The 22649-nt window shown below is 34.2% G+C and overlaps 1 protein-coding gene across 2 annotated transcripts; it reads left to right on the forward strand.

The window, feature by feature from the left end:
- The first annotated feature begins 1596 nt into the window (after nt 1-1596).
- Nucleotides 1597-20946, forward strand: Haspin (haspin). Of its 2 annotated transcripts, none has more exons than XM_080158416.1 (20): nt 1597-4690; nt 5614-5686; nt 6477-6717; nt 6977-7367; nt 7796-7859; nt 8438-8554; nt 9126-9259; nt 9562-9666; nt 9920-10027; nt 11233-11375; nt 12218-12380; nt 13313-13412; nt 14032-14758; nt 16827-16929; nt 17293-17457; nt 18011-18069; nt 18443-18523; nt 18891-19105; nt 19953-20061; nt 20619-20946. In XM_080158416.1, the coding sequence occupies exons 1-20, from the start codon at nt 4591-4593 to the stop codon at nt 20733-20735; spliced, it is 3315 nt and encodes a 1104-aa protein (XP_080014542.1). In that variant the 5' UTR covers nt 1597-4590; the 3' UTR covers nt 20736-20946. The 2 variants fall into 2 exon arrangements, with proteins under 2 accessions (XP_080014542.1, XP_080014543.1); XM_080158417.1 differs by having other exon boundaries at nt 1599-4690; nt 6977-7364.
- Nucleotides 20947-22649: the final 1703 nt, after the last annotated feature.

The following is a 22649-nucleotide window of genomic DNA, read 5'->3' on the forward strand; positions in this document are numbered from 1 at the left end:
TCAAATAAAAAAATTGTAATTTTAGCTATTTGTCATACTGTAGTTACAAAGGTTTTAGAATGTGTTATAATTAGTGTTATGGTCTTAATGAATTAAGTAGGGTAAAGCGGGGCGATCTCGGTTTTGAGGTGAAGTCGGTATTTTTTTGACCACCTTCATTAAATGCCATTTTTCTCCATGTTCTAATCGACTGACAGAAAAAAACATTAAATCAAATTTGTTCCTTATTAAATTGCCTACAAAAAAGTATAAAATGAAATTTTTGTGAGTAAATAAATAATAAGAGCTAGAGCTTAGACGTCTTCAGGGGACTTATTAAGAATCTAATGGGCTATCCATTTCCGTTTAAAACTTTAAAAAAGCTTGTATAGTTTTTTCTTAAATCGACTAAAAGTGAAGCGGGGCGAATTCGGTTTTTTCACTTTTTATACTAACTTTTTCAATTTTATATAAAAAAGTGAAATTTTCGAGAGAAAAAAGTCAAATTTCTCGTACTTTGAAAAAAAGGGGGGGGGGGGCGAAAGTGACACTTTTTGAAACCAAAACTAAGAGTCAACAAAGGAACTCAACTAAAAAAAGGGTTACAGGTCTGAGATTTTGCATGGCAGTTGCTTTATAGGGGTACAATATGGAACTGTGAAGAAACGGCGGCGCAACCGCCGAAAACCGCCGTTTCCCGCCGTAATTTTTGTTGCCTTTTCTCGGCGGTTTTCGGCGGTTGCGCCGCCGTTTCTTCACATTTCCATATTGTACCCCTATAAAGCAACTGCCATGCAAAATGTCAGACCTGTAACTCTTTTTTTAGTTGAGTTCCTTTGACTTTTAGTTTTGGTTTCAAAAAGTGTCACTTTCGCCCCCCCCCTTTATTTTTTTGTAGAAAAAATTGTCCGATCTTCATAAATTTTTTTGTGAATGCTCTTTATTACATTTAGCAACTTTAACCTTTAGGGCATGCTGTAATTAAATCAATATGTCATAGGTTTTTTGAAGCTGGAAAATCGACCACAGATTTTGCCAAACTTTTTTTTTTTTCAACTTGATTTTTTTAGGAAATTTTGCTAATAGAACTAATTTTTTTGGCCAAATCTATTCAAGATTGCCTGAATTTTAAGGATCAGGCCTTAAAAGTCATAAAAAGTTATTTTTTCTAGTAGTATTTTTATGTTTTTTATCAAAAAAATTTCGAAAAAAAAAGTCAAATTTCGCGTACTTCGGAAAAATAATTTTTTTTGGTAGAAAAAATTGTCCTATCTTAATAAAAATTTTTGTGCATACTCTTTATTACATTTAGCAACTTTTACCTCTTGGGCATGCTGTAATAAAATCAATACGTCATCGATTTTTTGAAGCTTGAAAATGCCCTACCGACTTCGCCTCAAGGCGGGGCGAAGTCGGTGCCGTTTTAGAGATCAATTTTGACAAACTTCCCAAAGTCCTAGGTTTACGTCCTTTTAGGACCTGGTCGACTTTTCCGAGATCTTTCTACTGGTCTTGGTCCCATTTAAAAAAAATAATTTTTACGATTTGTAGGTTCAAAAAACCGAAAAAAACACAGAGTTCGCCCCGCTTTACCCTAAAATGTATCATTATTTGTAAGTTATATTTGGATTTCACGGGAACCAGAGAGGACTAGAATAGTGTACCAGAAGTTTAATTATTCTTCTCTTAAATATTCAATTAAGTTTATCAAAATCAGTCTTATTATAATTATAAGCAAAATTACTGCAAGCGACACCTGATTTCTTCAATACCTTTATCTTAATTCATAGTTCGTTTTTTAGATGAGAGGACTTTTCATGAATTTTGATTGGATGGTTTATTAAGTTGAGTGTATATATGTTACAACCACTACTTGTCATCTACAAAAGGGGCAATTTGGTGTGTTTACATTGAGGATTTACATCAATTTATCGGCCATTATCTTATCCCATTAGATAACTGTTAAGAATGCATTATGTACAAATTAGCGAATATTGTATGAACAATTCACTGATTCGCATGAACGTATGTTATTTTCATGAAAAAGGATGATTAGCTCCACCCCCCACCCCTCCACTTAAAAACATAATATTTTTTTGAAAGAATTGTTAAGATATAAAAATGATATCTGATTGATTGTATTTCTGTTTATTCTTATAGGTCCTGGGAAGGTTTACAGCTATTTTAGGAGAGGGTACCACTACCCTCCCAAGAGAAAACGAAAAACAATAAACTAACCCCATCAAGCGGCCGTAAATAATTTTTGTTGGTAAAACAGATGAAAAAAAATACATTACGTACCCTTAGAGGCCTCTAGGGGCATAGCCGTTAGTATTTTATAAAACAGTCATCCTTATATAAAAGTCTCATTTTGTGTCTGTCTGTCTGTACTAAAGGATCTCACTAACATATGACCTCCTATTGATAATTTTTATTGGTTCCAAACTAGAAGTGTCTAACATATTAGAAATTCATTTGTACAGAAGGGGTAATTTTGTTTATCATCATTTAGGATGTTTATCATTTTAATGTCTATTGCCTAATCCCTTTACATATTTAAATGATCTATTCGATTTCCAGTATATCCCTTCCCCCCCCCCCCCCAAAGAAAGGGTTACAAAAAAACAAGCATGAAAACATTCATAAAAGCAAAGCTCTAAAATCTAAGGAAGGATAAACAGACAAAAACTCTTGAAGATTTGCAAAATTGCTTAAATACAGGATACTGTATAATCAGATAAATAGGATAATTGTTTCATACAAAAGTTGTTGTCAAAAAGTTAAAAATCTTTTAAATGGACATGCAGACTTTCTTATAATGATTATAATGAATCAGCATGCAAAGTTTTAAATCGATGAGACAATTCTACCATGTACTAATGAACGAAAAGAGCTGACAGTCAAGGACAAACGGACGTCTTAAAAAAAAGCTTCGCTTTAAAAAGCATATCGCAATAAATATAAAAGAATCATATATACTAGAATGTATTTATGTATGTCTGTAGCTTACGATCGACAAATATTAATTAATATGTTACTAGTTACTTATATTAGACTAGCGTCTGCGCTCCTAACATCTAGTTACTATGTATTGTAAAGGAAATAAAAAGGCAGAAAAATGGCATAAAACCAAACCCAGACTTAATGAAAATACCAATAAAAATAGAATAGCCTAAAACTATTTAATTTCATATAAAGAGCTTCACTGTAAGAGAACTATATCGGTTCAGTGGTTAGCAAGATCCTTCGCTACAGACAAGATTGTTACTTTATTTAATAGGATTAATTGAGCTTCCCTTTTAAGGATGTTGTCATTCTTGAATTGAAGTAAAACACTTTTTTACTCCCTAGGTTATCGATTCTCCCCCACTTTAAATTTCAGTTATATCAAGAAAATTAAGGGGGGGGGGGAGCTATTTTCTAGTAGTGATTTCTCTTGGGAGGTTGGCGGTACTCTCCCCCAAAATAGCTAATAGCTATAAACCATCACAGGACCTTTGAGAAGCTCAACTGTAAAGGAGAACCATATTGGTTCAGCGGCTAGTGAGATCCTTCGGTAAAACTTATGTAAAGATAACAAACTCATCCTTACATATTCTACCTAATACTTTTTACCTAGGGAGGGGGGGAACATTGGACATATTATTACACTAGTCCAAAAAGCGTTCTTATTCGTTGGCTCAACAACTTTGGAACTTTTATAAATTTTTCCTGGTTGGTTCATTCAGTTAAGTGTCCAATCATTTCATCCACTAATTGTAATCAACAGAAGGGATAACTTTGTTTATCAGCAATGGGACTGTAAATCAATTTTTTGGCCATTGTATTATCACTTTAGATTCTTGCTTTTTGCCGGAGGAGGGTATATTAGTCCAAGTCTCTTAGGACAAAGGGTGTTCTATAGGCGATTATTAGTTAGTTTCTACCATTGATTTTTCACGTAAGGTGGCTGTTGAGCTCTGGTACCCCCTTCCTATGTTTTTACTATGACTATGGCGGGGTCTCTAACCCTACGGGGCCAATACCTGCGATGCCTAAACCCTGCAAGGCTACCCAGAACCAGATCAGTAGTAAGAAACCACAATGCATTGCTGAGACATTTTACTAAATAATATATTTACTAGTATAAAAATGTACGGAAATGTACGGAAAAATGTTCGGATTTTTTTTAACATGTACGGAATTGTACGGATTTTTAAAAAAAAACCGTATGGCCACCCTAAAACCTCCATAAAAAATATTCGGTTTGTTTTGTTTCACAAATGTGTGATAAAATTGATATATTTTCAATTTTGTAATCTTTTACCCTTAAAATTAGTGATACCTATAAATTATAAAGTCTAAGAAATTTCTTATAAATAAGTTAATTATTATTTTGTAAATTATTGTATTTCTTATGACTCAAACAGATGAAAACTTACCTTCTTTAAAAATATTAAATGATTGTACAAATACATATTTAAAAATCATAAAATGATCAATAATATATTTAGGATTATGTAATTAATTGTAAAAGAATTTATTTTTGTAAACTATGACTTACTAATTCAGAACTTTAATATTTCAGAGATAAAAAAACATGTTTGTTTGAGGTTCTTTGTAGGTTTGAGTATGCCTCGAACATATTTAAAACCCGGGACAGGGGGCAGTGGTGGGGTCAAATCAAACAATGAACCTACGTCAGATTTCGATAAATTGTCAATAAAACCAGGTAGGATAAGCAAGGACGTCCAAGCTTTTAATTTTAGATTGTTTTTGAGAGGGGGATTTGAGTAGGTGAGAAATACTTTTTTTTGGTAGGTATATGAGCGTAAGATATATATTTGGGAGTGAGGGTGTAAAAGTAAAACAACCCCTATTTTTTTTGTTTATCAGTGAGGGGTAACATCAAGGAAGTCTAATTGATATACGTTCCTAATGGTGATATACCTAGGAAAAACAAGGCTTTTTTTCAAATCAAGCGATTGTTTTATCTATAATACAAAGTAGAACGATGTCTGTTTGTTTGTTTGTCTGTCTGTCTGTTTGTAGCGAAGGATCTCACTAACCGCTGAACCTATCGGGTTCTCCTTTACAGGGTAGCTTCTCATAGGTCCCGGGAAGGTTTATGGGGTGGGACGCCCCCAACCCCCCAAAAAAATTAAAAATACCCCCCTCCCAACAAAAAAAAAAAATTTTCTTTTTAAAACTAAAATTAAAATAGTGAGGTCGACTATCCCCCCCCCTTCAAAAAAAAAAATTTCCCCCCCCCAATTTTTTTTTAAATTTTTCTTTTAAATCTAAAATACGAAAAATTGGTTTGATTAGAGGCTAGGGGCGAAGTCGCTAGTCTATAATACAAAGTAGAACGATGTCTGTCTGTTTGTCTGTCTTTTTGTTTGTTTGTCTGTCTGTTTGTTTGTAGCGAAGGATCTCGCTAACCGCTGAACCTAAAGGCTAGGGGCGAAGCCGCTAGTATTACATAAATTCATACACCAAAATTTGCCCCCCCCCCCCTTCCGTCCATCGAAAAAATATTATTTACCCCCTTAGAATTTTTTTCTTTTTTGGGGGGGGAGAGGGATGTTCTTAAAGATCTTTGGGGAAATCTCTACATGAGATGTATTATTTTGTATTCATTTAAAATATTTTTAGGTAAAAAGAAGGGGAAAGAAAACCGTTTATTTGATGCTTCGGATGATTCTATAGATTGTGACAGTGGAATAAGGTAATATTTAATTTTACATTATATAAAGGGATATGATTTTCAGAAAAGCTTAGCTTGGCTTTTTATGTTATTTTTTTGGTTGAATGTAAATTGGGAGAAGAGAAATGTTTAACCTTATTTCCGATAACAAAACTCAATTTGCACATGCACAGTCTCTAGTTAAAAAATCTAAACACACGAAGCCGTCTAATTTATATTGCACTAGCTACTACGCCCCTAGTATCTAGGGACTCTGAGGGACAGTGAGGGGCTAGAAAATAGTTTAAAACTATCCCAAAGGTTCAATCTGAAAATAAAATAGCCTGAAACCATCACAGGACATATATGAGCATATTTAAATTCGATTCAGTAGTTTTCGAGATATTAAGCTTCAGACAAAAAAGGCTTACTACTTTATATAATAGGACTAGCGGCTGTGCCCCTAGTATCTAGGGGCTCTTTAATCGTAGGGATTAGAAAGGACAGAAAAATAGCCTAAAACCATCCCTAGATTTTTTATTAAAAATGAAATAGCCTAAAACCATCCCGGGAACTATAAGAAGCTACACTTAAAGTAGGACCATATCGGTTCAGTGGTTAGTGAGACAAAAAAGGCTTACTACATTATATAATAGGACATGTTTCTAAACGATAAATAGTATAATTTAAGATCCTTCTTACAACTTATTCTTTTCTAGAGATTAAAATGTAAAAAATGCTGTTTACAAATACTAGTGGCTTCCGTTTACGAGATCTTAGAGGATAGACAACTTTTACATATAATTTAGGATTGTATTATCTGTTTTTTTAGTCGGGGTAAAATAAAGGCGACGAGAAATTTTACAAGACTTGGTGAAGATTCCCCGAGCAGCAACTCATTTGTTTATGAAAACAAGGATGATACATTTGACAAACTGTTTACCAACGTGGACAGTGCCAAGATTCGTGTGCCCAGTGTCCCTATGGATGATTCTGCTCAGCATGATTCTAACCAGGAGTCTGCAAATGATTCTGGAAATTGCTGGGGACTTTTCAAGTCTTTTCACGAAAAGGTCAGTTTACTTTCACCTTGGAATTATTAACTATGAGATAATGGATGATAAATTGATATTTAATCCCAATGATGACAGATAAAAATACCCCTTCTATTTTATTATAATTATTGGTTGAAAAGTTAGGACATTACTGTTGAGAAAAAACAATCAAAATTCAAGAAAGAATCCAAAGTTTTTGAACCAACGAATAGTTTACCAGTTTAATTTTTAGTCCAATGTTCCGGATAATGTTTCAAATCTATATTTTCCTATTCAGGATGTTGCCGAGGGTGAGAACGCTGCCACCAGCCAGAATCAATCAGAAAATCCAAAACTTCCAGACTTTATTCTTCAGCCATTGCCGGAAAACATTGACTATCCCGCCTTACCTGGGACAGCACCTAAACGCGGCAAAACTGCGCAACCTTTCTCTGAAATAAGCTCATTGGCAAACATTCCAGCAATATCGGAGCAAGTGTATCTCGATGTATTCCAGAGTCCTCTGGCGGGCGGAAATGAACATAGTTCTCGTGTACCTGACCCTGCTGGCAGCCTGTCGCCCAGTGTGCTGGTCATCAATGATGACAGTATCCAAAGAAACGCCGCAATGAATAAGAACAAAAAGAAAATATTTTCGCCGGCCACCTTTTTTAATCATACTCCAGGTAGTTGTAATTTATACGAAACAATGCTGCTTGTAAGGTGCAGGACTTAGAGGTAATGAATTACCCACTATTTCCTAATTTAAATTAATCACAATATTTGATTTTTAATTTAGGCAAGTTTTATTTTTGATAAAAATGTTGGTAAAAGGGACTCTAAGCACGTTATAACGTGTACTGGGTAGCCACGCAGGGTTAGGACACCTCAGTTTATTTTCAATTTATTCTTTAAAAAAGGTCTGAGGTTTAAAGTCCGTTTTTCAATTTGGGAACAACACGCAAATTCAGTTACCACGTTACTAAATTTTGTATTTTAAATATGTTGGGGGAAGGTCCAGAATTCTCCACCTCTTTAGAAAAAAAGCCCCTTTAGGTCCATACTTTATTTATTTTACCTTATCTTAAATAGGTATTTAAAAATGTATATTTTTAAGGGGCTACCAAGAGTAAGAAAACTGTATCCTGCCTAACTTCCACACCAGTTTTGTCTATTTCCAGGTATTATAATCAGTGTTGGAAAAACCCGGGTAAACTAAAATAACCCAACACAGTGTGGTTTTTTATTAAAACCCCGGGGAGTTTTTTTGTGGGTTATTTGTTTTTTTTAAAAGATATCGACTATCCTTAATTAAAAGTAATAATAAATAATCCGTCGTTCCATTCTTGATTACCTGACAAGAAATATTTATTCCTTTACAATTTAACCCAGATGTTATTAGAAATACTTCTTTAAAATCTCTGGCTAGACTTTAATTATCCTTTTTATAAATTACTAGCGGCTTCGACCCTAGCCTCTAGGGGCTTTGCCCCAAGAGGTTCTATCAAACTAATTTTTCATGTTTAAGATTTTTTTTTTTTGGGGGGGGGGTATTTTTCATTTTTTAAGAAAATAGTTATAAACCTGACAGGGACCTATGTGAAGCTACCCTGTAAAGGAGAACCCGATCGGTTCAGCGGTTAGCGAGATCCTTCGCTACAAACAGACAGACAGACAAACAAACAAACAGACAGACAGACAGACAGACAGACAAACAAACATCGTTCTATTTTGTATTATAGATCCCAATTATGTTTAGATATTCAGTTACCACTCCTCAAACTGGAGATGGTGGTGCAAGGGTGACAACTGCAGGAAGAAGCCAGGATGTACCTGAAAATCTAGAGGATGATGTTTTCATTAAAAGTAACACCAAAGGAAATTTTAAATAACTTCTGCCTCTAATTTGGGGTACTTATCCTCCCGATTGAATTTTAGAAAATAAATTTTTAAAATAACTTTGTTCTAAAAAGCTGTCCAATTTATTGTTGGAAGATGTCGGAATTTTTTAAGAGGGTGAAGGGGGGTGGTAAATGTCCCATCACTTAGGAATGTAGCTAGATAAAAGCAATTGGAGAATTCTCTAAAAGGAAAACCGAAAAAGTTTAAAAGAGTGAGATCTTACGGGCCAGATTAGCGGACAGACAACTCGTCGTTACACTTTGAATAAAAATAAAGAATGTTATTTTTTTCTGAGCTGGAGCTTTAAATCATTTTAGTGGTGAGCCAGATCGGGGTGAGCCTACTTTTCACCAATGAGAGCACAGCTTTTATGAAATGCCGCGCTGTGATTGGCTAAAATTTGGCTCACCCCGATCTGGCTCACCACTAAAATGATTTAAAGATCCAGCTCAGAGCTTGATATATGTAATAGGTATGTAAGTCACCAAATCATTTTAGAAATTTATTAAAATAATAAAAAATAAAGGTTATTTAATTGACTTATTAGGAAGCAATGAAAAAAGAAAGCTAGAAATTCCGGAAAGCAGTCGGCTGCAAGCTTTATCTTCGAATGAGATGATCCCAGCTACGCCAGAGTCATTTGTCAATCCCACAAGGGGCAGGAAGTATTATGGAACAGGTGCGTTTTTAATTTTAGTTTGTAAATATCATAATCTTGATTATCTAATCTTAAACGTAATATTTGAAGATATTAACTTTTATTTACATATTTTATATTATAAAATATTTACTACGCCCCTAGCATCTATAAGATCTGCATTGAAAGGGTAGGGTAAGCAAAAAATTAGCTTAAAACCAATCCAGGGCCTGTCTACTATAAAATAGAGAACTCAATCAGTTCATTAGATACAAAAATTTTAAGCTGCAGACAAGAAACAAAACATACTATATTTAATAGAACTATGCATTATGCATGTTTAGGTCCAGTATTAAGTGTGATGCAGCATTATAACTTTAAACCTTCTCTGGTCAGCCCCTGTCCCAATCTTAGCAGAAGTAAAGTCATTTGGAGCCCGGCTAGTTCAGGTATTTAAAACATCAGTTAATACACGAAGTTAATACCAACCTGGTAATAGTTTGAAACTCATATTTTTACATTGTACATGTACGCTTGTCTGCTAAAAGTTACTATTGCCATATATAAACAATATAAAAAACATTGGCACAAAAAATATTATTTTGAAAATTTTAAGAACCATCTTCATTCTTCACTACAAATAAGGCAATTAAAAAAATATTATTTATTCAAATTCAACAGTATTTAATAAATGTATTTTAGTGTTTAGTGCAAACAAATTGAAGAATACAACAAAAGGAAGCAACAGGACTGCCAGTAGCAGTAGCCAGGAGTGCCAGATTATTTCCCCAGATAGAACAGGAACTACAGGTAAACAAATAGGTAGAAACAGTACTACCAGTACCCTCAGCACCCTCAGCCAGGAGTGCCAGTTTTTTTACCTAGATAGAACAGGAATTACAGGTAAAGAAACAGGACTAACAGTAACAGTAGCCAGGAGTGTCAGATTATTTCCCCAGATAGAACAGGAATTACAGGTTATGAAACAGGCAGAAACAGGACTACCAGTAATAGCATCCAGGAGTGCCAGATTATTTCCCCAGATAGAACATGAACTACAGGTAAAAAAACAGGTAGAAACAGGACTACAAATAACAGCAGCCAGGAGTGCCAGATTATTTCCCCAGATAGAACAGGAACTACAGGTAAAAAAACAGGTAGAAGCAGGACTACAAATAACAGCAGCCAGGAGTGCCAGATTATTTCCCCAGATAGAACATGAACTACAGGTAAAAAAACAGGTAGAAACAGGACTACAAATAACAGCAGCCAGGAGTGCCAGATTATTTCCCCAGATAGAACAGGAACTACTGGTAAACAAATAGGTAGAAACAGTACTACCAGTACCCTCAGCACCCTCAGCCAGGAGTGCCAGATTTTTTCCCTAGATAGAACAGGAATTACAGGTAAAGAAACAGGACTAACAGTAACAGTAGCCAGGAGTGTCAGATTATTCCCCCAGACAGAACAGGAATTACAGGTTATGAAACAGGTAGAAACAGGACTACCAGTAATAGCATCCAGGAGTGCCAGATTATTTCCCCAGATAAAACAAGAACTACAGGTAAAAAAACAGGTAGGAACAGGACTACAAATAACAGCAACCAGGAGTGACAGATTATTTCCCCAGATAGAATAGGAACTACAGGTAAAAAAACAGGTAGAAACAGGACTACAAATAACAGCAGCCAGAAGTGCCAGATTATTTCCCCAGGTATAAGAGGAAGTACAGGTAAAGAAACAGGTAGAAACATGACTATCAGTAACAGTAGCCAGGAGTGCCAGATCATTTCCCCAGATAGAAAAGGAACAACAAGTAAAGAAAAAACCAGTAACAGTGGCCTGGGGTATCAGATAATTCCCCGAATACTCATAAATCTATAAATTTATTTAGGCTAAAAATATATTGATTTAATAATATTAGACATGTTTTAATATGCATTTTTGTAAGCTTTTTTTTATATAAAATTTGATTTTTTAAAAATTCTTTATTGTTTACTTTTACTGATTTTTAGAAAAGACGAGGTCATCTGGCCAAAAAGAGAACAAAAAGACTCCACCCAGATATGACGCTGAATTTTCCGTCCAAGAAGTTGACATTACAAAACAAAAACCAGAGATTGAAGAAATAGAAATTGATAATGATGAAAACAAGCAGGTAATTAAAATTACAATTGTTAGGGTAGAAAGAAATATTATTGTTATATCATGTTATTCTATATCTATATGAGCGACTACTTTTTCTGTTTTTTACTTTATGAATTATTTTCGACAGATTTTTTATAAAACGGCTTGCTTTATTGCATTAAGATCCATGACAGATCTAAATAGGAAATAAACGTCTATATATGAGCTCGAATCTTCCAATGGTAAAGTGTTTAATACTCAAAGTGGTCCAATAATCCATAATAAACTCTCACTGACCAGAGCATTATTACCCATTATTTTACTCTATGAAGAATAAATTCATTTCTTTTATTTCATATTGCTATTTGAATTATATTAAAGTATTAAATTTCTATTCATAGAATAGAAAATTTAAATTTCTAAAATAGTAAATCAAAGAAAACTTAGTTTTAAAATAATTTGATACTAGCGACGCGTTAAGATATTAAACTAAAATTTAACATTTAAATAAACATTTTAACCCTTTCAGGACGATAATTTGAAACAAAAAATACTAGGATCCCAAAATATTTTAAATAAAGAGAGACAAAATTATAAATATGGTTTTAAAATTTAAATAAAAATAATGAAATTTGAAAAAAGACGGAAGGAAAGGGAAGTGAGAGAGAGGGACATTTAATCTTTAAAAAATGATGAAAAAACGAATATTCAGGGATAGGACAATGGAAGAAAAAGATTAATATTCAATTTAGCCTATAGCGGTATTTTTTAACACGCCACCTCTAGTATTGTTATACCAACGGATATTCAATTTATATATCAAAATCTTATATATGTGGCTTTACTTTAATTACCTATCTGATTTATTTTAAGGAGGAAGATATTGTAGAAGTTGATGGTGATAACGAGGTAGTTGAGGGTGACGACAATGAGGGCGAAGACTTTGTCCTTGGTTGTGCTTGTGGAGAATATGACGTGGAGGATTGGTTGGTCATGTGTGATGGTTGTCTACAATATTTCCATGCTCTCTGCATAGGCATAACACTCTTTACAAATTATCATAGTAAACTAAATATAAATCTAAATAAGGGGGGGGGGGGAAGTTCTGACACTTTTGCGTAAACAATGATAATAGGCTTTGTCTTTGGACTGAGAGGATAGGTTATTAGGGATAAAATCATTCTTATATGATAAATTTCCCTCAGATTTAAGATTTTTTGGATAGGCCTCCAGGTTCCGGAGCTCCAGGCCTCCAGGTTGTCTCTCTACTGGTAAAAATGAAAAAAATAATTTTTAAAAAAAAGTTAGATGTCAGCTTATGAGACAAAATATGTATGTTTTTTCTTCAAATATGTGAATAACAATCAAAAAGAAGTATATTTTTTTTATAAGTTAACTTCTAACTCTTCAAAAAAAAATCTTATTTTTAATATTTACCTGTACAGAAACCACCTGGAGGCATGGAGCTCCGGAACCTGGAGGCCTATCCAAAAAATCTTAAATCTGGGGGAAATTCATCATATAAGAATGATTTTATCCCTAATAACCTATCCTCTCAGTCCAAAGACAAAGCCTATAATCACTGTTTACGCAAAAGTGTCAGAACTTCCCCCCCCCCCCTTAGACAAAATAATAAATATTTTTAATTTGTGGATAAATTAGTTTTCTTTTGTTTACCTCTCCAAATAAAAAATGTAGGCTAAAAAATGTAAAAAGAATTCGGTTTGTCCGTCATGCTACAAAAGAAATAAATTTTGATTTTCTTACAACTGAAGGTTTCATGATTTCTTTGATTTTCGCAATATCTCTCTTTTAATTTTTATTTTATGACAATTGAACATCTGCGCTATAAATCACTTTGCTCATTTATGTTTATTTAATGCTGCACCGCTTTTGGATTTTGTCATCCTTGTTTATAATTTCTGAGAACTGTGTAAAGAGTTTATGACCTCATACCCCCTTGTGCAGGAATGCCAGTATCCTATGTAGAATTGTTGGCCCAGCCCGACCCCCCGGAATGGTTTTGTAATCAGTGCACAGAGAATCATAAAGCTTATGAATCTGTTACAGGAAAGAATACACTTCTTGAGTACAATATTTGTAATAAAGAGGAATTTTGTTTGTTTATATTATAGTTATGCTTAAAGTACAGGGATCTTAAGGGAAAAAACAATGTACGAAAATTAAGTTATTAAGTATGCACCTCTGATAAACAAATTACCTTTTCTGTAAATCTAAATTATTGCTTGAAAAATCTGGACATTTCTAGTTTGAACCAACAAATCAAAGTGCAATTAAAGTACCCAAAGTTTTTTGGGGCAAAAATTCATATATCACGGTTTTTATACTTCTGGTAGCAGTGTAATTTATTTCCACTGTCCCCTCCATCCCTGTTAAAGCACTATTACAGGGCCAGCCAAGAATAATGGTCTACCTGTAGAGTTTCAAAGTCCTACCATCTTCCACTTTTATAGGCCATAAGTCCTAAAAAAATATAGTTTCTAGTATGCTAAAATATCTATTCAAGGTTTCGAACCCCCTTTTGATCTATTCATTTTTTTTGCGTTGTAGTTTAATGTCAATTTGGCAAAATCTAGATAACATTTACTTAAAACTAAAGTTCTTTATTTTTAAAACATTCTCTGAAAGAAAGAATATTTTATTTTTTAACTTGTATTCATTATCAAAGGACAATCATTTGTGAGTGAGAACAAAGACATGACCAAGGACAGCACTTACCATGATATTGATAATCTTAGCCTAATGTACCTCGAGGAGGAACCAGAAATTGTGGCAAGACCCGGCAAACGATGGAGAAAATCCATAGCTGTTGGCCTGCTGTCAAAAGACTTGGAAACCAGTGGTTTGCTCGGGAGAACCAGGGCAGACTTTACTAGCTTTGCAGTTCCCATGTTGCCAAAAACTGACAATAAACGGCGGACCAGAAAATCTACGAGAATATCAAAAATGCATGAAATATTGGATGACAATGACGCCTCAATTGTAGTACAGCCAAGAGCAAATAAATCCCTAAGACCAGTAAGCTCTGCACGACCTAGCTTTTATGTCGTACCAAATTCTAGGCTCAGTGATCTTAGCAGCAGAGAAAACAGCATAGTCCTTGAAACCAGACGGCTGACACGGCCTAGCTTTTATGTGTCCAAGAAACAGGATCAAACAACATTCCATGAAAAAACTATTCTTATCGAAGAAGATATATCAGATTTAGATAAATTATTATCACAATGTACAAAACAAAATGTGATTGCTTTTGACGAAGTTTACGGGCCTGATACCTTGGTTAATTCTAAAAAGGTCGGCGAGGGTGCCTTCGGCGAGGTATTCTTAATAAGTTCGGCGGACAGCGAGGAAAGGCCTGTACTCAAGGTTGTTCCCATTGGAGGAGAACTCAAGGTAATTTATAGTAGAATCTGTTTTTTTGCCATTTTAGTAGCAAGCGCATTGACGCAAACCCGCCAAATAAAGCATTCCATACTGAGACAACAAACCCTTTGATTTTACGAAACTTAACTGGATTGCTAAGTATGCTAAGGTGTATATTTTACTTTTGTCACGGGTCTAACATAGCAGCAGTAAGAACTTTTTTTAAAGTCTTCCAGTTAAATCAGTTTTTTTGATGAATAACAATATACCTAAGTGTACAAAACGTAGGGTAGTGCGGGGCTATTCCGGTCAATTTTTTGCTTCAACTTAAAAAAAACATACTTCCCAAAAAATTTTTCCGATTTTTAAGAGTGCAAATAAAAGATATGGCAATAACGAAGAAGCCTGTCTTGGTCCCGTTAAGATTTCGCAACTAGAAGTCGGTCAAAAATCGGTTTAAAGGGCGGCGGTTGGCCTATACCGGAATAACCCCACCGGTGGGGCTATTTCGGTCAGTTGACTTTGTGGGGGGGGGGGGGTGGAACACCCCCTTAAAATATTTTTTTTTAACATTGATTTAAAACTATGAGTAGAAAGCTGAGGTCATTATCTTTCTGACGGTACTAGTCGCATGCAGATCAGACAATTTTTTGACCACATTTTCCCCATTTGAAAAAAGTCGGTAAAATCGCAAAAAAAACATCAATTTTTTTCATGCAAACTTTTTTTTAAAAATCATACTTTTTATTATATGATTAGGTTTTTTTAAGCTTTATACATAAATTAGAGTCAATTTCTGATTCGCAGGTCTTGGAAATTCTTGAAAAAAGTGATTTTTTCCCAAAAAATTTTTAATTTTAAAAATCCTGCCAGTTTTGACAGCAGTTTTTGATACATTTTTTCTTGTCTCAAATTGGCTAGGATTGACCTACAAGGGTGGTTAAGGTGTCTAAAAATGTAAAATTACATGCCTGACAATTAACTCGAAATGATATGGGGTCTAACTCTAATATTTCAAAACATTTTATACAACAAGAATTTTGAAAATACAAATCTTGAATATGTACTCTAAATCTTGAAGATAGAACCCATATCCTTGGGAGTTTTTGTTAAGACATGCAAAGAGCTTTCTATAGACACCTTAGACACCTTTCTAGCTGAATCCTAGCCGATTTGACATAAAAAATCCAAACCGCGCAAAAATCGCGAACACCCTCTTATACGAAAAAGATGCAAGGGTTTCATATGGAATTTTAAATCTTCTAGCGGTCTTTCTAATAGACATACCCCTTCTTACATGAGCCAATGCAGCTGTTAGATCTTCAGGCAAATATTTAAGGCGTTCCTTTTGTTGATATACTCTTCCCATTACTATAAAAATGTGTCTGAAAAATTTTAAATGTCTTTACAAATTGAAAAGCTTAGGCAACAAAACATGACATAATACAAGCAGTAAAATGACTAGTAATGTACATCACACAACAGGCAAGGCAATGATTAAAGCTTAGGTCATGCATTTGGGTTGTTCATGCTTCCAGATCACCTGAAAAAAACATTAGGGTATTATACATTTATAAATACAGTAATAAAAAAAAGTAAAAAAAGTGACCGGAATAACAACATTTTTTTAGACGAAAAAAAATTATGAAAAAATCAAGTTAGAACAACGCCTCCAATTGCAAACGATAAATGAATGCCATATCTTTCATTTACAAAAACCCTGAGGTCGCTAGGACTTACCATTTTTTTCACAATTTTAGGTTGAACATGGCCTATTTTGAAATTTTTTTTTTTGCAAATTTTTGCAACTTTTTGAGGGCAAAAAAATCATAGAAGGAGTGATCTGACAAAAATTTGCTGAAGTAAGAAATGAAAGTATAGGCAATAAACTACAACTTCGCAAACGTTTAGAACACCGTTAAAAAACGGTTTTTAAAAAGTTGGTCGTTTGACCGGAATTGTACCCCCCGACCGCATTAGCCCCGCACTACCCTAGCATTTTATTTTATTTTACAGGAACAAAAAAAGTCCTTTTTGCAACAGGCTTATTTTTCACTGCAATTGCTCTATCCCTGTCAATAATAATAATATTATGAAGGTAAACGATGAGGACCAGACAAAAATAATGGACATGATGTCAGAGGTCGTCATCTCCAGGTCCCTGTCAAATCTCAGGAACGGCTCCTCAAATAAAACTGCAGGTAAAGTGTTAGTTCAATACATTTTCTAATTATATTGATTCCAAACCGATTATTATTATATCCCCTTGATTAGAACCGGTTTTGATCCATAGTGAAAAACCATTTATCGGTTCGTATTAAAGAGAATTTTTCTATTATTATAATTAAATTAAAGATTATAATATTAATTTTCGCTATACTTATACCGGTTCTCATCTAAGCCATACTAAAAAGCCTTGTATTGGTTCATATTACGAAAATTTCCACTAAAAATCAAAATCAATCAATCAATGTATTCCCATTTTTTAGCCCCGATGCATGCTATAAAAAACATTTTAATGAAAAAGGACAAATTAATTTTAATTTAACTGTTATTTAATTTAGGATTTGTGGAGGTACGGAACTGTACAGTCTTCCAGGGAAATTATCCAGACAAACTACTCAACTTGTGGGATGCTTTCGAGGAGGAAAAGGGATCAGAAAACACGAGGCCTGACTTTCTACCCTCGGATCAACTTTATATAGCTCTGGAGTTTAATAATGGCGGACAGGAACTGAGACATTAAGCCTAAATCTTTTTTTTACAAATTAATTAGATATTCGTTCGTTCGTTTACACCAATGATTGTCAGCAATGCTTCCCTAATATTCCATTTATAAGAGTTAGGGGACATTACATTAGTTAGCTTAAAAACTACTGAATCTTGATAGGGGTGTAGAAATTTACGATATCAAAACTTTTCTACAAATATTTTAAATCTGCACAATTACATGGAACATTTCTTGTTTTACATAATAATAATAATTCATTAATTAATGTTTATTGTCACAACCCACGATATCCGGGGATCTAAAGGGACAACGTAAATTACAATTATTGGTTAAAATGTTTGGAAACTCAATTTAATAAATCAACCAATCAAAATTCATTTTAAGTCCCCAAAGTTGTTAAGCCAACGAATAAGAAAACGTTAGTAAAAACTTTGGGGGCTATTGAAATAAACAGCCCATTGTTTCCTTCCTTCTTGCATAATATCCCATATTAAAGGTTAACAATAACCAACCAAAAAAAAAAGATTTTGGCCTAATGTACATATTCTATTAGGATCTGGAGAAGTTTGTTTTCCGCAATGCCAGCCAGGCTCTGGCTGCTTGGAAACAGGTACAATTTGGCAAAATTACACTAAACCTAACGGGTATAATAAAGAAAAGGGGACTATGCATGAATGAGAGCATAAGATGTTAAGCATCTTCCAGCTGTGATACAAGCATTTCTTTGGAAATATACTAGGCTTCAAAAGTTCAAATGGCCGTGGATGTTTTTTTTTGTGCTCGCCAGCCACTTTGAGGGAAAGCACCGTTATTAATAAAGAAGGGGTCTATGCATGAATGAGAGCAAGTGATGTTAAGGATCTTCTAGCTGTGATAAAGCATTTTTTTGTAAACTATGCTTCTAATGGTAGGGGTGGTTTTTTGTGCTCGTTGACACATTGATGGAAAACACTGATATTTTTGCTAACACCAATATTGTTCAGGTTGTTCATACACTTGCTGTAGCTGAGACAGAACTTGAGTTTGAACACAGAGATCTTCACTGGGGAAATATTCTTATTAAGGTAGGGTCTTGTCCTTTACAGGGTAATACCAAGTAATATTTTACGGTTGGTATTTTAAACCTTTTTGTTGTCAGGAGGGGAAGTATTTCTTCCCCTTAAGTAAATTTCACGGAGAAATATTGCTGGTGACGAATGCTTCCTGGTTCCTGGGATTGTTTTCAGGTCTCTAAATTTTAATATTCCCCACCCCCTACCCCTTACCACATATTTCTTATTTTTCCCCCTCCTTTAGCAGGGTCAACCATGCAGAATATACATCCTTGGTGTGATTTAAAGTCCACTGTCCCCTACCTCCCCTGGACCATAGGGGGATGGATGTCAACTATAATATTATTATCTACTTATTTTATTTTGTGTCATATTTAAGGAGACATCTGCTAAGAGTGTGGACTATATTATCGACGGCGTGGAGTACAAAGTTGAGACCAGCGGCATACAGACTACCATCATCGACTTCTCCCTGTCGAGGTTGACCAGCCTGACGGACAGCTGCACCATCTACAACAACCTGGCAGAGGACCCAACCCTGTTCACAGCTAAGGGTTTGGATAAGGGCGGAGATTATCAGTTTGATGTTTATAGGTAACAATAAATGGATAGGTATAGGTCTTAAATGATGATAACAAAACCTTTTGTATTTTACAATTATCGAGTGAAAAGCTTGGACACTACAAGTTTTGAACTAACCAATCAAAATGAACAAAAGCACTCAAAGTTTTTTTTTGTCAACGAATAAGATAACGTGGTTATAAAACTTTGGTTACCAGTGTAATTACCAGTCTAATGTCTCCTCCATCCCTGTCTTAAACCCCCCCCCCAAAAAAAAAAAAAAATTTCTTAACAAGACTAGTTCAACAAATTTTATCTTCTATTTGTTTACACATTTTTATGGACAGGCTGACGTTTGTACCTTTATATTTGTACTTTTTTGATAAAAAGTAAATGAGGTTAATGAACAATGAGAAAACTTAGTTGTTTTTATCTTAGTCTTCATGATGCACAGTAGTTTGTATGATTGCTTCTAAATAGTTTTCAGTAGATTTTCTTCAATGGTTATCTACCCATCTTTTTATGTAGAATTATTATTGGCTGCGCTCTTGCTACTAGGGGCGAAGTCCTTAGATGTGAAGTTATTCAATTATGTGTTTCGTCTGACTACTTCGTCCCTACAAAATAACGAAAGTTACAGCAGTTAATTAGCTTGACGCCCAACGGAATAAATATATTAAATCTAAAATGATATTTTGGGGGGCAGAATAACAAATCGTCTTTAAAACGATGTGTTGCCCCCAAAAATAACGAAAAATCTGCTGAAATTACCAAATATTTTTTTTACGAATTAATTAAGTTGTTGGTTACAGCTGATAAAAAGCTTGGACGTGCTTGATCGGCTTTGCTACATTGTTTTTAATAATCCTTGTTTATTTAGGCTAATGAAGAAAGATAATGAGAATGATTGGGAAAAGTTTTGTCCGAAAACGAATATTTTCTGGCTGCACTATATACTTGAGAAAATGATTACAGAAGTTTATTACAAGGTCAGTCAGATTTAGATGAACAATGAACATGGTCCTTCCCTCAAATGATCAATAAAGATATCTATTATTATTTTAAAAACCCCAAATTTATAGAGCCAACGTAAAGAGAACATGCTTAAAAACTTTGGGTACCAGTACAATCAGTAGTTCAATATTCCCACCCGCTATTGGCTTGAGAAAACCAAAGGGATAGAACAACGTTAGAAATAGAAATTAAAGTTCAGGTCTAGTCTTTATCAATGCATATATGTAGAATATACGTGGATATTATGACAGGGGAACAATTGTCGTCAATTTAGGTTGATAATATTAACATCATGTGTTTGTTAGTTCGTTCATCCAGTAGAGTAGGGGATGGGGTAAAATAAAAATAAAATAAAAATCAATCCATTTCTTTATCAAAGGATTTTTTATTGGGGAAGAGTGTATCGAAAGCAAGTGTCAATCACTCATTTAATATTGCCTCCTATTTCAAGATTTACTTCACTCCCTTTCTGGAAAAACACTGTGCACGCCAATATATATAGTACTAAAAAATTAAGAATATTTTCTTTCAGGGGAAAACAAGTTCTAAAATTCACAAGTCAGGATTAGCCCTGTTGAAAAATCTGAAGAAGAATTTACTAGAATATTCATCAGCTAAAGAATGGGTTGTCAAAGAAGGCAGTGAGTAGCTACACATATTTAATTAGTGTTTATTAGTAATAAAAAGATAAATATTACTATTATATTGTTTAGTAAAGCATCAACAGGCCATAACCATTCTCAATAGTAAATTTTTTTTGAAAATAGTTGATTTTTTTTTATTGTTTCTATCAGTGGTGTAATAATATATTTAGGTAATAATAGATGTATATGTATGTTAAAATAAATCAATAATATTAAGGTGTTATTTGTTTCTTGTTTTAAATTAAGTTCACCCATACTATTCTGAGAGAGAGGGGACAATGGGCTGTTTACTACACTAGTCCACAAAATTTTATAATATTATTTTCTTATTCGTTGGATTAACATCTTTGGGGACGTAAGTCAATTTTAATTTTTGTTGATTCATTTGGTTGAGTGTTTTACCGTTTCAACCACTGATTGTATTCTACAGAAGGGTTAATTTTGTGTTTCATCATTGGAGATGTACATGGAGTTTTCGGCCATTCTCATCCCCACGCACTATTACTATTCAGTTTTTACAAACCAATCAAGAATTGACCAGGACCCCAAATGTATAAAGTCAAGGAATAAGAGAACGTGTTTATAAAAAGTTGGGTACCAGTATTATTTATAATCTAACATCTCCTTCCTCTAACAACAGCTCAACAACAATTTCTTATTTAAACCAAGCCAGGTATAAGGTATAACCAACAAGCGAAATAGGTAATATCCTCTTAGAAATATTTTTTTCAATTTTGAAAATTTTAGTAAACACTCCCCCCCCCCCCTCCCGACAGAACTATGAACTGGCCGCAGCGCTCGGCGCCCTTGCCTGCCTAGCCGCAGTGCTCGGCTCCCTAGCCTGCCTAGCCGCAGCGCTCGGCTCCCTAGCCTAAAACCTAACCTAAAATAGTTGTTCCCTTTTTGTATTAACAAATTAAATGTTTTGGTCGTTTAAGGGATCTAAATGGACAATCTATTCTTATTTTTCCACGTTCTTTTTTTTTATAACCCATAGTGTCCAATAGGAGGATAGGGGATCCCCCTTATTTAGTTTTTTTTGTTTTGGGGGGAAATTTTTCTAGGGGCCAAAACATAAATGTGGGTTTTGTACCTCTTCCAAATAGCCCAAAACCTTTCCTAAACTAATAATAATTTTTAAAATAAAATTTAAGACCAACTGCAAGTCGAACTTTTTTCGAGATATTCGCAGACAACATAAAGAAAGACATCCTGTTTATCCTAATATATAAAGTAGTAAGCGTTTTTTGTCTGTAGCGAAGGACCTCGCTAACCGCTGAGCCGATATGGTTCTCCTATACAGTGAGCTTCTTATTGGACCTGGAATGATTTTATGCTATTTCTTAAAAGTCTCGGTAAGGATTAAGGCTAATTTTTCTTCCCTTCGATATTCCTTCGAATATAGAGCCCCTAGATGCTAGGGTCGCAGCCGTTAGTTTAGTATATCGGATTAACATATTTATTTGTTGGTATTAGTTCTTGTTTTAATTAGAAAAAAGATAATTAACGTTTTGTCTTCAAGACAATTAACTGTTCAAGTCCATTTAGTTTGAAATTAATTAATTTTATGTCGCGGTCATTAATCATGTGCTTTTTAGGGCACTCTTTCCTTCGTATAAATGATACAAACATAAGTGATTCAAAATAAAAAAAAATATGACGTACTACGTAGTAGAAAAGAAAGTTATAGTAGTGCATTTGTCATAAAATTTATTATATAACTGCACGTCTAATAATTAAACCACATTTTTCCATTTGTAGTATATATTTGGCCGTAGAAAATTGTATTGGAAAAATTTAAGGTGTGTTATTACTTTCCTCCATTTTTCAAACTAATGTCAAAATATACCGTTATCAATCTCATTTGCTTAAGTAACATGATATTCATCTGTATGTAGGTCCGCTGATATATCCTACAA

Source organism: Acartia tonsa, chromosome 4, assembly GCF_053477335.1.
Source record: "Acartia tonsa isolate MP-2025a chromosome 4, ASM5347733v1, whole genome shotgun sequence".
Taxonomy (NCBI): domain Eukaryota; kingdom Metazoa; phylum Arthropoda; class Copepoda; order Calanoida; family Acartiidae; genus Acartia; species Acartia tonsa.